Below are 15,231 nucleotides of genomic sequence, written 5' to 3' on the forward strand. Positions count from 1 at the left end.
GTTCTAAATGCCAAAATTAAATCACTGATAAAATCCTGAAGATACTTCAATAAATGATTTCTCAGACTTGTCCAATTATAAGAATATTCTGGGATATTTTGTAACAATCTCATGTAAGACTAGCATTTCACAAACTTCGTTTTACAGTGGAATTACTTTGGGGGCTTTAAGAATTAAATGCCAATGCTCAAGTGTGGGTCCCACTGCTCAAGATTCTTGTTTAATCGATCTGGATGAAGCTTCCTGGAGATGATAATATACAACCATGGCTGAAAATCATTGTATTTGGAACACTCAATTTGGGCATCTAGGATATAGGAATAACAATCAGTATTTTCGGCCAAAAAACCCAGGTGATTCTTATGACCAAAGACAGGTAAACAGTGATCTAGCCCAGTGACCTTATTTTTCAAATAAGAGATTACTTATGAACTGACCTGCTCTGGTGGCTCAGTCAGTAAAGAATCTGAATGTAATGCAGGAGACAAAGGTTCGATCCCTGAGTCAGGAAGATCCCCTGGCAAAGGAAATGGCAGCCCACTCCAGTATTCTTGCCTGGGAAATCCCATGGACAGAGGAACCTGGTGGGCTACAATCCATGGGGTCACAACAGTTGGACACGACTTAGCGACTAATCTACCACCACCACCTGCTGCTGCTGCTGCTGCTAAGTTGCCTCAGTCGTGTCCGACTCTGTGCGACCCTATAGACAGCAGCCTACCAGGCTCCTCCGTCCATGGGATTTTCCAGGCAAGAGTACTGGAGTGGGTTGCCATTGCCTTGCTAGAGCGTACTTAATATGTCAAATTCTAATTAAAATTTCTCTGTGACATTGAGAACTTAATTTTTCTTAAGATAAAAACAATGTTCAAAATTTGGAATGTGCCTTGTATGCTATTTCTAAATCAGAGGAAGATATTCACAAACATTCAGCTTTGCCCATATGGAAGAATGTTGCATGCATTAAGCCATGACATTAAGTATGGTCATGGGAAACATAGTTTTTCATCCACAGAAGATGAGGCACCCATAGAACCAGTGCTTCTTGGTACCATAATGTGCACTTAATAAGCCACCACCATCATACTTGTAAATGTCAACTTGTAAATATCACAAATCATAGCATCTTCCATGAGGAACGCCTATACCTGGCTTTCTGTGTGACTAGATTGATTTCAGGTCAAAATGTAGTATCAACTTCCTGGAAAACACAGGAGATTGAAACCATATCACAGAAACTCCCTTTCCCACAACAAACCTGAACAGCAACAAAAAAGGTCAATGCTAATAACAACAACAACAAAAATTCACTCTTAGCATCTGAAGTAGGAAGCAGTTACAAACTCCTGCCATAGTATTTGAAAATGGCAGCAAGGTACCTGCTCCCCAAATAATACAGAAAATAAGAACAATTCATCAGTATCCTGGGAAGTCTCACTAATTCTCCCTGGGGAGCTAATTAGAGTTCAGCTTATGGGGAAATTTGAAAGAATGAAAGTCCCTACTTACCAACATAATATCTCATCAGAAAGCAGAAAAACAGAGAGGAATAGCCACCGTGATCTCTACCAGATGGGAGGAAACCAGACAGTGAAGACAGGATGCTCCTTGCCACACAGGGTAATTATCCCCAGTACTCATCAGGAGAAGAGGAGACCCAGGGACTAAGGAAAAAAGATTCTCAGGGAGCAGGAGGCCAAACTGAAGCCCCTTATGATGACAATGGGGAAGAGAAACTACCGCTGGAGAATAATTGGGGCACAGGGGAGAAATCAGTACCAAGCATGACTCTGAAATCAAAGGTGCGCCAGGGACTGTAGCTGAAGTAGGTAGAATCACCCAAGTTTCAGGGATATCCTCTTTGAACAGAGAATAATCCTCATACCATACAGAGTGATCCAGGCATACACCATGCGAAGAATATCCTGAGAAAGTACAGAGCACAGATGCTTTCCCTGAAGCTGCCCAGACCCCAGCTGAGATCTTCCGCTCCCCTTCTGGGCTCAGAACACCAAGTACTTAAATCCCTGGCTCTCAAACAGGAGCAAACACAGGAAGACAACCCTTAGGTAATTTAGGAAGGGAGAAAAGGAAAATTCACTTTTACCAAATTGGTGCAAATAGAAGCTCTGGACAGAGCTGCCCATTTTAAGCAAACATAAGACAAAAAGAAATTGGACAGAACCTACCTAATATATTATCATTTTTTTTTAAGGCACAAAGCAGATTAAGAATACAAGAATGCTCCATTATAGGAAGAAAGAATAATCAAGGAAATGGAAAATAATTATGCATCATTAGTATAATGTTTTTAGGGCCTTTTAGGAAATGCCCCTTTTTCACACTGAGGAAGATCTCTTTTATTCTCCAGTTGGTTGACAGTTTCAGGAATGGATTTTGTCAAATGTTTTTCCTACATCTATCTGGATAATCATGTGATCTTTAAAATTTGCTGATATGGTGAGTTACACTGATTTTTTATTCTAGGATTAGTATGGGGGCTTTCCTGATGGCTTAGCAGGTAAAGAATCCAACTGCAATGCAGGACACACAGGACATACAAGTTCGATCCCTGGGTCTGGAAGATTCCCTGGAGTAAGAAGTGGCAACTACTCCAGGATTCTTGCCTGGAGAATGCCATGGACAGAGGAGCCTGGCGGGCTACAGAGCATGGAGTCGCAAAGAGTCGGACACAACTGAGCAACTGAGCACAAGTATGCTGAGATAACATACACTCTTTCAATATACTGTTGGTGTGCTTTGCTAAAATTGGGACATTTTGCCTCAAGAAAAATATTTGTATGCCATTTTCTTTTTCTTGCAATGCCATTTTCCGGCTTTGGTCTCAAGGTAATTTGGCTTCCTAGAATGAATTGGTAAGTTTTAACTCCTGTTTCTTTTCTAGAAAAACCTGCCTTTAGGATTGACATTATTTCCTTCTTAAATGTTCAGTAGAATGGACCAATGAAGTTGAGTCAGGATTTTTCTTTATAAGAAGGTTTTTTACTACATATTCAACTTCTTTAATTGGTATAGGGATATCTGTGCTATTTTTTCTCGTGAACTTTGTTGATTTACATCTTTCAAGAAACTGTCCACTTCATTTTTATTAGCCTGAAGTTGTTCATGGTATTGCCTCAGTTCACTCATTAGTAAAGTCTGTATTGATGTTACCTCTCATACTCTTTATACTGATAATTTGTGTCTTTACTTTTCCCTTGTTAGTGTAATAAAACTTTATTGATTTTTTTCAATGAACCAGCTTTCGGTTTCAGTGATTTTCTCATTTTTTTACGTTTCCCTACTTCATTTGTTTTTACTCTGACCTTTATTATTTCTTTTCCTCTGCTTACCTTTGGCTTAATTTGCTATTCTTCTTCTAATTTTTTAATGAAGAAGTTGAGACCACTGATTTAAGACCTCTCCTTCTTATAATATAGACCTTTAGAACTATACAATTCCCTCTAAACATTTCTCCAGTGGCATCTCATAAAATTTGATACTGTTTTCATTTTTGTTCAGTTCAAAATGCTTTCTAATTTCCCCTTTGATTTCTTCTTCAATCCATGGATACTAGAAATGGGTTTACACAGCTTCTGAATGTTTGGGTATTTTCCAGAGACCTTTCTATTATTGCTTTCTGATTTAATTCTGCTGTGAACTGAGAAGACACTTTGAATATACTTAAAGAATCTGTCAGGCTATGCCTGGGTTCTTTCTGCCCACAGCACAGCCTGGAAAAAACTCCCCTGAGCAAGCAAGCTTGAAAATCTAGCTGAGTCCTTCTTTCAAGGATCACTTTCTGTTGTTACCTGAGATCCAGTATCTTGAAACGCATTGTTTCATATATTTTACTCTATTTTCCAATTCTTCTCAGGCAGGAGGCTGAATCTGAATCCTGTCAGTCCATCTTCGCTGGGAATACAAGTCTCAAATTTGTTTTAAGTATTATGAGTTTTGAATGAACATTTCAGCAGATCACACACATAAAGAAATTCTGGGTAGAAACATTCAGAGGTATAATCAAAAATGTACATATCAAAAAGATTTCCCTAGGCCAAAAGAATATAAAATAACAAGCCATCTCTTTCATTCAATTGGAATCGTATACCTAACATTCCCATGAATTAATACAATATATTTCTAAAGAGTAGAAACACATTACTTCTGTAATTTTGTGTTTCAGTTGAAATAAAGTTGTGATTAAGTGTGTGAGTTGTGATGGTATACCACTGTGTTCAAATCCGACTTTCTTCAATTGATTTTCTGAGTGAATTTCAGCAAATTGTTCTACCTCCTTGTGCCTCAGTTTTCTCTTGTAATATGATGTTTAAAAATATCTTTGCGCTGGTGTAAGTATTAATTCCTCTAAAGAACTTATCACAATCACCAATATTACATAATTTTCCATTTCAAACTAATAGTGATTTAACTTATGCAGATATAAATCATAATCTGACTGAACGGACTATGCAAAGGTGACAGATTCGTAGTTATTATCCAACTGACATGCAAGCAATGAGCTCTACTGAATGATGTCTCTGCCTTCAGCCTCTCAAACTTCCATTTCTTTTTGTTTGCCACTTCAGGTTGACCTTTACAGAGCACTTCTTTTAAATTTAGAAGTCCTTCACAATCCCTCTCCCCTGAATAGAGAGCAGCCTCTTGACTTTGGCATTCCAGACTTCATACATTAAGGTTCAAGCCTCTTTTTCCAGCCTCATCTTCTCCTCATCCCTTTCACCAGGGTCGTAGAGCCATACTGAAAAATAAGCATCCATGAACATTCAAAGACCTTTACTACATCTGTACTTTTTTCATCCTATTTCTTCTACGTGGAACTGCTGTGGTTATGGAGTCACACATACTGTCTGCCTTTTATATACTGCACTATGTGGAGCACAGGGAACACAAAAGCAACTTAAGATAAAAAGCTTTGCTCGCAAAAAGCTCACAGCTAAGAAAGCAAGCAGGCACAACCCAAAGATGAAGGAAGCTAGTCTAAAGGAATGGGACATACAGCAGGTCTACTCAAAAGAAGAGCAGGCCTAACTATTCCAAGAAAAGTAAGGTAAGGCAGGGAGGCAGGTGGTGGTCAAAGAAAGCTTCACAGAGAAACTGTTTTCTGGACTGTTTGAAGACCCTTCCGACCTATTCCTATTAGATTTAGCAATGTACAAGCCCACTGATTACAAGTACCTTGAGTGAAATAAACTCTACTATATATTAGTTACACTGTGAAATGCTTGGAACAAGACCTTGTGCACAGGGAAGGCCGAAACTAAGACTAAAGAGACCAGTACAACGGTAACTACTAATAGTAACATGGATATTTACAGTAGCAATACTTCAAAACAAGATGAGCAGGGTCTAAAAATTCAACTGCCTAGCATGCAAGGCCTGGAGGAGGGCATGGCAACCCACTCCAGTATTCTTGCCTGGAGAATCCCCATGGACAGAGGAGCCTGGCGGGCTACAGTCCATGGGGTCGCAAAGAGTCGGACACGACTGAGTGACTAAACACAGCACAGCATGAAAGGCAGTGATGACGATATATGATATTTTTCATTTGATAGGTATTATTAGAAAAAAATCCACTACAAAAATTCAAACAGTGAAACTTAACACTGTTCACAACTGATGTACTCTGATCTGAGACATTCCTAGTAACGCTGGAACAATCTCCCTCATCCATAAAGACTATTTTGTCTAGGAGAGCATATCATATCTTGGCTTTATTTCTCATAATTATAGCTTATTATTTATTAAGCCCTTACTCTATGCCAGACACTGGCTAGGCACTTTATCTTTCACTTAATTCTCATCCCGGGAATGTGAGCCACTCTTAAAATATGCTGTTTATTCTGAGTCCTTACTCTTTTAATAAAAACCGCATTAAACTTTATTTGTATGACTTAAATGCCTTTATTCCATATTTGCAATTCCATTTTTAATACTGAATTGTTATCTTTTTGATAACTAGGGGGTTCATTTAAAAGAGATTAGCATCAATAATTATCATTTATTGGATACCAGGTATTATACTATTTAGTCTTAAAAATAATTCAAGGTTGAAAGAGGAGACACTTATTATATATGCAGAAACACAGATCAGAGAGGGCGATCACATTCCCAAGGTCACATAGGTCTTAATATTAAGGTTCTATTTTGGCTATACACTGTGTTCCTAAAATACAGGAAATGTCACTCAACAGATGTCTACCATGTGTCACACACTCTGCCTATTAGGTATTAGGAGCTTAACACAGTATTGCTTTTAATCTTCCCAACAACTCTATGAGGTAGCTGCAGATCCACAATCCTTTATTTGAAACCTTTGGAAACAGGTGTTGTTTAAGAACTTTTAGTATTTGGAATTTTTAAAAATATATGATGATATAACATAAACCCCTCTCCCCACACATGCACATTTTCTTATTTCTTGCTTTTGGCTGACTCCTATGCGTTCAACCTTTCGTTATATGTCACTCATATGCGTGTCTGTCTGTGTGTGTGGCAGCTTCATCTAGTTTTCATACTAGAACTATAATGTCTCTGGTCTTGATGGTGAAATAGGAAAATGTTTATGAAGTTACACAAATATAAAATACTTGAATATTTTTATTTTGTATTGCAGGTTCCTCTGCCTCTAGGTAAATAAAGTGATAAATATACCAGAGCACTTAGAGATGGAATAAATGAAAATACTCACTGGTTTAACTCAAAGGACTTTTATAAATAAAGCATCAAAGTCTAACAGGCTGCCAACACAGTCAATCCAACTGCATAGATCGAAAGAGCACAGGCTTAAACTGGACAGTGAGAAGTGGAAGGCCTGGCCTCTCCCAGATCAGACCAGTCAATGAGCTGATCTTCTCCCAAACTTAGAGCTATTCTTTATATAGCCTGGTGCCTCCACTCTGAGTTTTAGCTTTCCAGTTCCCTGTGCTATCATTCTTCGTCCTATTCTTCTTTTCTTTTCCTTCCACTTTCCACTGCCTGCTTTTTTTTTTTTTCCCTTCCTCATTTTCCTTCTCTTGTGTTCTTAGTGGCATTCAAGATAAGGATGTCATCTGAGCTACTGCCAAAAAGTTAAGTTCCCACAGATCTTCTGGTATTTCTCTGATGCCCATGTAAGGTTACGTTTAGCTTAGTGAGTGCAAGGTTATAAAACGTTCAGGAGTGCAGAACTGTGTGTGTGTGTGTGTGTGTGTACAGCAGCATGTGAGTTTGACATCTGCAGTTGGTAATGTTCTCCCTCTGTTCCTTGCAATTTCATTCTCACTAAATCCTCTGAGCCTAAGAAAGAGGGAGACCTCTTATTTCTATAAAACAACATCAGTTCAGTAACTGTGATAACTGGTATTAATTATGGAGTTTAAATACGTTATTTAGCATGCGATTCTATCATGCTATATAGTATAATATCAACATGAGCGTTAGTCTGATACTGTTTTATTCCCATTATGATGGTTTTTTTTTTCATTCAGATTAACTGCAAGAAGACTTCTGTAATTCTCCTTTAATCAGAAACCATTTCTGAGCTCTCGCACATAAATTTGTTCCTACTCCTATTATAGTATTTTCTATGTCACATTTTACTTTAATATTTAAATAAATGATTAGGCTTATTCTTTAAATAGATAATTTGCTCCTCATAACAGGGAATATGTATTATTTGTATTTGTAACTTGAGCTTCAAGTACTTTGCCTAATATTTAATAAATACTCAATATGTGCTAAATATTTACAAATAAATTTAGTTACCTTCCTGTATATTCTAACTTGTAGTTAAAAAAGGGAAAAATTGCAAAAGCACTAGGAAAATACTGTAAGATCTGGAAATGGGGAAGACTTTTTAAATATAAGGAATAAATATTCAATGACCCAGCAATTACATTTCTAGAATATATTCTAAGACTAAAATCAAAGATAAATACTTACCTACATAGATTTTTATCGCAGCTTTGCTAACATACAAACCAACCAACCAACAAAATGAAAAGAAAACCTGAAAATGACCTTAAATGTTAAACATTAATTAATCAGAAATATAACTACAGTAAGAAGATATATCACCACAACTGAGTTTAAGGTCTGAAATCAAATTGTTTGAGATCCTCCTTCCATTCTAATATCCCAATGCTACCAGAAGTTTGCAAGTAGGCAAAATATCCTCATCTGAGATTCTCCAGGCAATAACACTGGAATGGGTTGCCATTTCCTTCTCCAATGAGATAGAGAAAATAACTTTACAAATATCATAAGGTTGTTTAGAATGTAGAAACCTAGCCTCATTATTACAACATACAGTGTAACTATTACAATTCATATATAATATAATGCAGTTCGTAACCTGAAAGGAGAAGCAGGATATAAGCACATTTCATGTTATAGAACATGAAATATTCTTATAGTTGATTCCAGTAAGAATGGAAAGCTCCCACTCTTTGTAAGCAATATATGTGAAGTAGAATAAAGGACTCAAAGTATAACCCGAATCTTAAAAGTAACTAATTCTGGGAGAAATCATGAATAACTGCGTTTCTTATTTCTCCTTGTTTTATTTTCTAAATTATCTTATAATAAACACACGTCACCTTTAGCTAAGAACGACACCATGGGAGGAATTTTTTCTAAAAATACCGCCTATACGTTTCTTTAAAACATCAAGTCCACTGCATATTTAATTCCAAAGAGAATTCCACCTTTTTCACTATACTTAAATTCCAAGACCATGGAATAAACATTGATAAATTATTTCTGAACAAATTTGAGTCTGCTCTACAGAATCCCTAGAATTCTGGAAAACCCTAATTTGAAATCTCCACTGCTGTTCTTGGAGAATGTGGATAAGGTCTGAGTGGGTTTAATAATAGTCACAATTACTTTACCAACTGAAATATGGGTGGATGACCAAAAATATACAGAATAATTCAAGAGGTTATAATAGACCTCAAGGTGTCATCACACAATACTGGGCAGTAAATTATAATTGATGCCTTTAGGGAAGTCACCATCATCACATTCCTCCTGAATGAGGCAGTAAGAGATGCACTGTATGTCTGTCAAATGTCCACTTAAACAGGAGCGTAATAATGAACAATCAGGACCCTGACAATGAAATACTGTTTCATGATGGAGGGGGGAGTGAGCACCCTGTGACCGGAAGCATTAGAGAAGAAGTGGAGTTGACTCCTCCTGGACATGCTTTTAGACACTGAATTCATGCGTTAACTGGATGATTTTATGACAGTTACCCTGAAGGCAAAATCCATCTATGTTACATTTTCCATAAAGATGTGAAAGTTTAGATTTTGTAAACTTAAACATTTGCAACTTGATCTCACTTTTTCTTCCAATGCAGATTAAGATTAACAAAAGGAATTTTTCTTTAAAATGTCAAAAGGTTAAAAAGTAAATTTCCAATCCTCTTTAAGGCATCACTTACTGAAAGACGTACATTTTAAACGAAATGTCACTAAGCATAAGGATATTTGAAATGTTACCAAATTTACACACTTTTCAAAAGGAGTTCATGTTTACATGCTAAACAAACAATTTGTAGCAGTAATTTATAATATATCAGAGACCCATAATTTGAAAGGGTCTCATATATTTCTAACAGATGGTCCTTATATAAACTTCAAGGAAAATTCAATTACAAAACATGATTTCAACAATCATTCAAGGTAAAGAAGCTGAAACAGGGACCTTGAGCAGGCCGCATTTATTATCAAGTAATCACTGTTTCTAGTCTAGAAATCATTCAGGTATATTTGTTTCTTGCCTGCCTGCCCCCTCCAAGTTTCTACCAACAAATAATAAAATACATTTTAAGCGTTAAGAGAAAAAAACACTGAGTCTTGATATATAATAATGATTCAACTTCTACATGTTCTCAGGTGTACATTAAGTACAATATTTATCTTTTTTCAAATGCCATCTGTTTGAAGAGAGAAGCAAAAAGAATTAAGTATCTTCATGTGCCTTGGACACAGCTAAGTCATTTTATAATCTGCATTTTATAATCAGCTTGAGACCACAAGAACTCTTTCTTTAATGCTAAGTATAAAAGGTCATTGTACGTATCAGCAAGAGGAGAAAACTCCAAAGAGGTTCAGCTTACACAGTACCAAGATTCAGGTTAAACACTACAATCATGCCAGTCATTAACACCACCCAGTCTCTATCTCCAGGCAGGAAACCAGTCTGCCAGAAGCCCAGATAACTGGAAAAATTGTCAGGTTTATCATACTACTGGATCCCAAAAGACCAATTTAAAGGGAAATTGTGTGTTCTGCACTAAGAAGAAAAGTATCTCTAATTTTACAAAAGTCTTTTTTTTAGAGGAACAAAGAACATATGTTTTTAAATTTAGTAATTGAAAAATAGGGCTTCCCAGGTGGCGCTAGTGGTAAAGAACCCACCTACCAATGCAGGAGACATTAGAGACGCTAGTTTGATCCCTGGGCTGGGAAGATCCCCTGAAGAAGGGCATGGCGACCCACTCCAGTATTCTTGCCTGGAGAATCTCATGGACAGAGGAGCCTGGCAGGCTGCAATCCATAGGGTCACAAAGAGTCGGACATGACTGAAGCAACTTCACACGCACGCAAATTGAAAAAGACAATATGAATCTTAAATGCAAACTGGGCACACAGGGCTATTCACTAACCTCAACATAAGTAAGTTCTTCTTTTTGTAGCTATTCAGTGTTTCTTGAGAAAAACTAGGAACTTCACTCTCAGTGGGATTAGCTATCACACATTAAATATTCAATTAAAAATATATTTTAAGAACATTAAAGTTCACAGTTGCAATCTCAGGTTGGAAATTGCTAATTCCTTCTCTGGAAGAAATGAAGTTTTAGAATTTTCATCTGAAGGTGAATACGTAAAAAGATTTTTAAGAAGCAAACCCACGTTAAAAAAGAAATACTTCAGGCCAGTTTGTTACTTAATTTTGGAGTTCTTCTGAAAACACGCTACTGTACATGTAAAATATATTTTAATGTCTTTATTAAGTTTCCATAAATTTAGTAAGGACAAACAAACCCAATGAATGAATAACTGTTGCAGACAGAATAATGATGTAATGCCTGGAAGCCTCTTTGTCAAAAAAACTACCCAATTCCTTTGTCAATTAGGAATTGAATTTGAAATCTGCTTTAGGATGAAAGTACTGAAAAGTTTACATGATCTCCAGAAAAACGAACATGATCTCCATCAATTATAACTATGTTTTAAATTTTAAATTTTACTATTTTTCCATTCTATGGTGTTTAAATAAACATCATCTCAGAAATTTGTTTTATTCCATTCTCAACAACTTATCACTTTATGCTAACATTTCATAATTAATTTTTCTTCCCCAAATAAAAGCATCTGGTGAAGACATTTAAATTTCTCCTAAGTATAACTATAAACTCTGTCATCTGTGGAATGTACTTCGGTCCCAAGAAATCTCAATTACCCCAGAAATAATATAAATATCTTAATGTACATATACATACAAGTGTATGTTAAAAGGCTGCATACATCTTACTTTTCAAACTTTACCATATAATTCTAATTTCTCAGCTGCTTCTTGAGCTTTAACCTGAATGCCAGGATTAAGTTTTGTCAGTGTAATGGATATAATTTGAAAAACATAAGGTTTCTTTGCAATTCAAAGCCTCTGTACATACATAAACCATCACCACTATTTATCTGTAACATTTCAATGACATAACTTCATATACTCAAAGTTTCACGACAGAGAAAGCACTATACAACTTTAGATGCTATGACAAATCCTGGAAAAGTAAATTGAATATATATGCAATTATGAAAGATTATGTAATACTGATTTTAGTTTAAGCTTATTTTACTTTTATGGTTCAGTGGTAAATAGTTGTTTATCACATTTTATAAAATTCATCTTCTTTGATATGCCCTTTTGCAATACATTAACATTACTAATAGTTCACTTATTGCATCAACACTGGGGATTTTCAGTACTCTACAGGTCACAAGCTTTGCTGCTATTTAAATTATGATAAACTGGTTTCAAATGGGCTTGACCAACAGTTTACACAAATAAGGTAGACAAGGATGGAAACCCACCCAGCGCCCATTCCTCTACCCCTTTTCTCCTACCCACCACAACTTCCACTGGGTTGAGACCAAACTCCCCCTTTCAGGTGACTCTGGGAAGCTTTCATCATCTCCTGCTCCAAACATATGTCCTGATACGTTTACATGGAGCATATTAATACCATTCCTCTTATCAGGGATTGGTTCAAAAACTCAAGATGAAGCCGATCAGCCTATGAAATAACTCTGAAGGCTATTACTGGCCCATAGTTAGAGGAGAGGTTTTCTCTCTCTAGATGTGAACAAGAAAGCACGTTGCATTAGTTATAGCTGACAGTCATTTCACAACCATACAGAACTGGTGGGTGGGGCAAAACTGATGCACGAAGGAAAGCAGGGCCAGGAGAAGTAGAACAACTGAATGAAAGCCTTGATCACGTCCTACCTGAAGCCCACTGACTCTGGACACTTTGTTATGCAAAGTAATACATTTCCTTGTTGGTTAGGTTCATTTACTTCAGGTTTTTGCTGGTCTTGCAACCAAGAACATATTACATCTTTACATCTTTTTTTAACTGAGGCAGTGCTCCCAACAGTGACTCCTAATTTGAACTCCAAATTATTAGAATTTGCCATCCAGTCACTCACTCAAAATTACCCCACAGCCATAGCACCAGAGTTGGCCTTCTAAACTGAGGTTGCTCTGGTGGAAAAAACTGAGATACTTCAGCTGCTATTAGCTACATCACAAAATCTGACTATGCAAGTTACAGACATAATCAAAGAATGAAAACATTGTTTCATTAGAAGAATTTTCATTGGGTAATAAAAATATTACACATATTTACAATAAGATAGACACAACTGACGTGACTTAGCAGCAGCAGCAGCAGCAGACTGCTCCAAAGGGAGGTTCTTTTTTCTCTTCTTACCTCTTTCACACTGTGGACCAGTGAATCCATAAACACAGGCACAGCGGTTAGGTCCGATACAACGTCCACCATTCTGACATCCATTTTCACAGACAGCTGCACACAAACACAGCAAGAAGCTCATTATACAGTAAAAGTCCAAGTATAATGTAGGAGTGTAGATATGTAGTTGATAATGGATCTTACCTCCAAAACATGTCCCATCATGCATTTAAATACATATATTTCATTGTATATTGAGACTAAAACCTCCACAATTCACATAAATCACCTTGTTATGCAATCATTCGGTAAGTTTTTTTTTTTTTTTTCCTATAAATCAGAATCACAAGAATTGGCTGACTCTGATCATACAGTTAGAATACAATGATTTAATCCTCTATTTCAGTTCTATGAACCCTACAATCTATTTTCATAGGTAAAAGGTGATTAAAATATGAAAGAAGATTGCAGACTCTAGAGAACAGAGAGAGGGAGAAAACTCTCCACAGGGTATAAGTTCACAGAAACAACTCTAAGTATTTGAATATTTTGATTTCTAAAGATATACTGCAAATGAGTAACACTTACCTAATGTAATTAATCAAAAGGAAAAGAATTTTCTTTAAATACTATCAAGGTGTAAGAGATGTAAATGAAAGTCACTGTCCCAGACATGCTCCCTCATTAAACACATGCTAGCCCTTAAGACATGAATGGGAAAACACATCCATGACTGACCCTCAGGATCTATCCCTGGGGAGGTGAAAGGAGGGCTTCTCTCAGGGTTTTCCAAGACAGAGCTTCCAAATGCTTCTCCAGGTGGAGAAGAGGGCTGGATAAGCCTGGACCATGTCCTCAGAGAGCTCGCTCAGTACAGGTAAATACCAGGCTCACCTACACAGGTCAGACTAACAATGCCTCTCTTCTTACGAATTTTTTCTACTGGTGTGGAAAACATAGTTATTATTCATAAAAATTATGTTAACAGGTAACATGGCTTTCTGTTACTTGAAAGGAAATAATTTTTTTAAATTTCTCAATTTTAATTTTTAACACAGCAAATATCAGCAGGTATAACCCATTTAAACAAAAGGTCCTTGGCATCTTCAGTAATTGAAGAAAGTATCAAGAGCTTCTCTGAACAAGAATGGGACAAGCCAATACAGCCATTGCTTCTATTCCTGCTCTCACATGAGAGAGCGTGCTTCCAGCAGAGTGACTGCAGGGAGGGTGTCTTTGTATTCCTTCATTTGCTACAGTACTTGATATACTGCAGATTCTCAAAATCTCCTGCCATATGTCAAAATCTTGCATCCTTCTTCCCACTTTTTTTGGGAGGTGGAACAACAAAGTGAATAGATAAAGGAGTTCTGCTGTGTTCAGCACATCTCAATCACATCATCTTTCAATTCTCAGCTTCCCTGCCTGTAAAGTAGAGCTAATAGTTTGAAGATAAAATAAAATGGTGTAAAAAACAAAATGCACAGTGGCTATGCTTTAAGGTGTTCTACAATCTTAATTCCCCTTCCTTTTTATACTGAAAAGGATCTGTATGGAAAACATGACGTGCTCTATAGCAACCAAAGTTTACACTGAAGAGCAACAGCCAAAGAAGAGAAGCAGACAATACAGATAAAAGTGGACCAAAGGGGGATAAAAGAAGCAATTTCCTTCTTTTGAATGAATTATGATGAAAGTTACTTTATAAAGTAATGTTTTGGTAACAAAACAAGACAGAAACAAATGTACCTCTCAACTGGAGTTGAAAATAAACTTGTATAAGCCTAAATTTCCACCATGGAAAGAATGCTGACCACACAGGAAGAGAGAAAAGTACTTACACCTAGTGTGGGACAAAGCAAAAGGCAGGGGAGAAAAAGAAGACTATGGAAAGAAGTATGAACTGCCTACCATGATCTGAGGAAAAGTGAGAAGCAAGCCCTATTTCAAGATGGTCAGACTGTGAAACAGAACCCTGATCATGACTGCTGAAACCTGAATATTTTTATTCAATGAATATTTAATGAGTACCCACTCTGTGCTCGGTAATAGAACCCTGATCATGACTGCTGAAGTTTGAATATTTCTATTCAGTAAATATTTACTGAGCACCTACTCTGTGCTCAGAAATATGACAAGTGTCTGTTTTTATCAGACAGACTCCTGTACCACTCAACATAAGTAAAAACAGTGAGGCCTAAGTCAAATCTGAAATTATCATTACTTCCTACTACACAAAC

The 15,231-nt window shown here is 36.7% G+C and overlaps 1 protein-coding gene across 1 annotated transcript in view; it reads right to left on the minus strand.

Moving 5' to 3' along the window:
- FBN2 (fibrillin 2) overlaps window positions 1–15,231 on the minus strand; it is a 225,342-nt gene that overhangs the window by 197,647 nt on the left and 12,464 nt on the right. The window contains exon 5 of the mRNA XM_045166621.1: window positions 13,010–13,105. Coding sequence (XP_045022556.1) covers window positions 13,010–13,105 — 96 coding nt within the window. The remainder of the gene's footprint in view (window positions 1–13,009; window positions 13,106–15,231) is intronic.

This window comes from Bubalus bubalis, chromosome 9, assembly GCF_019923935.1.
Source record: "Bubalus bubalis isolate 160015118507 breed Murrah chromosome 9, NDDB_SH_1, whole genome shotgun sequence".
NCBI lineage: Eukaryota > Metazoa > Chordata > Mammalia > Artiodactyla > Bovidae > Bubalus > Bubalus bubalis.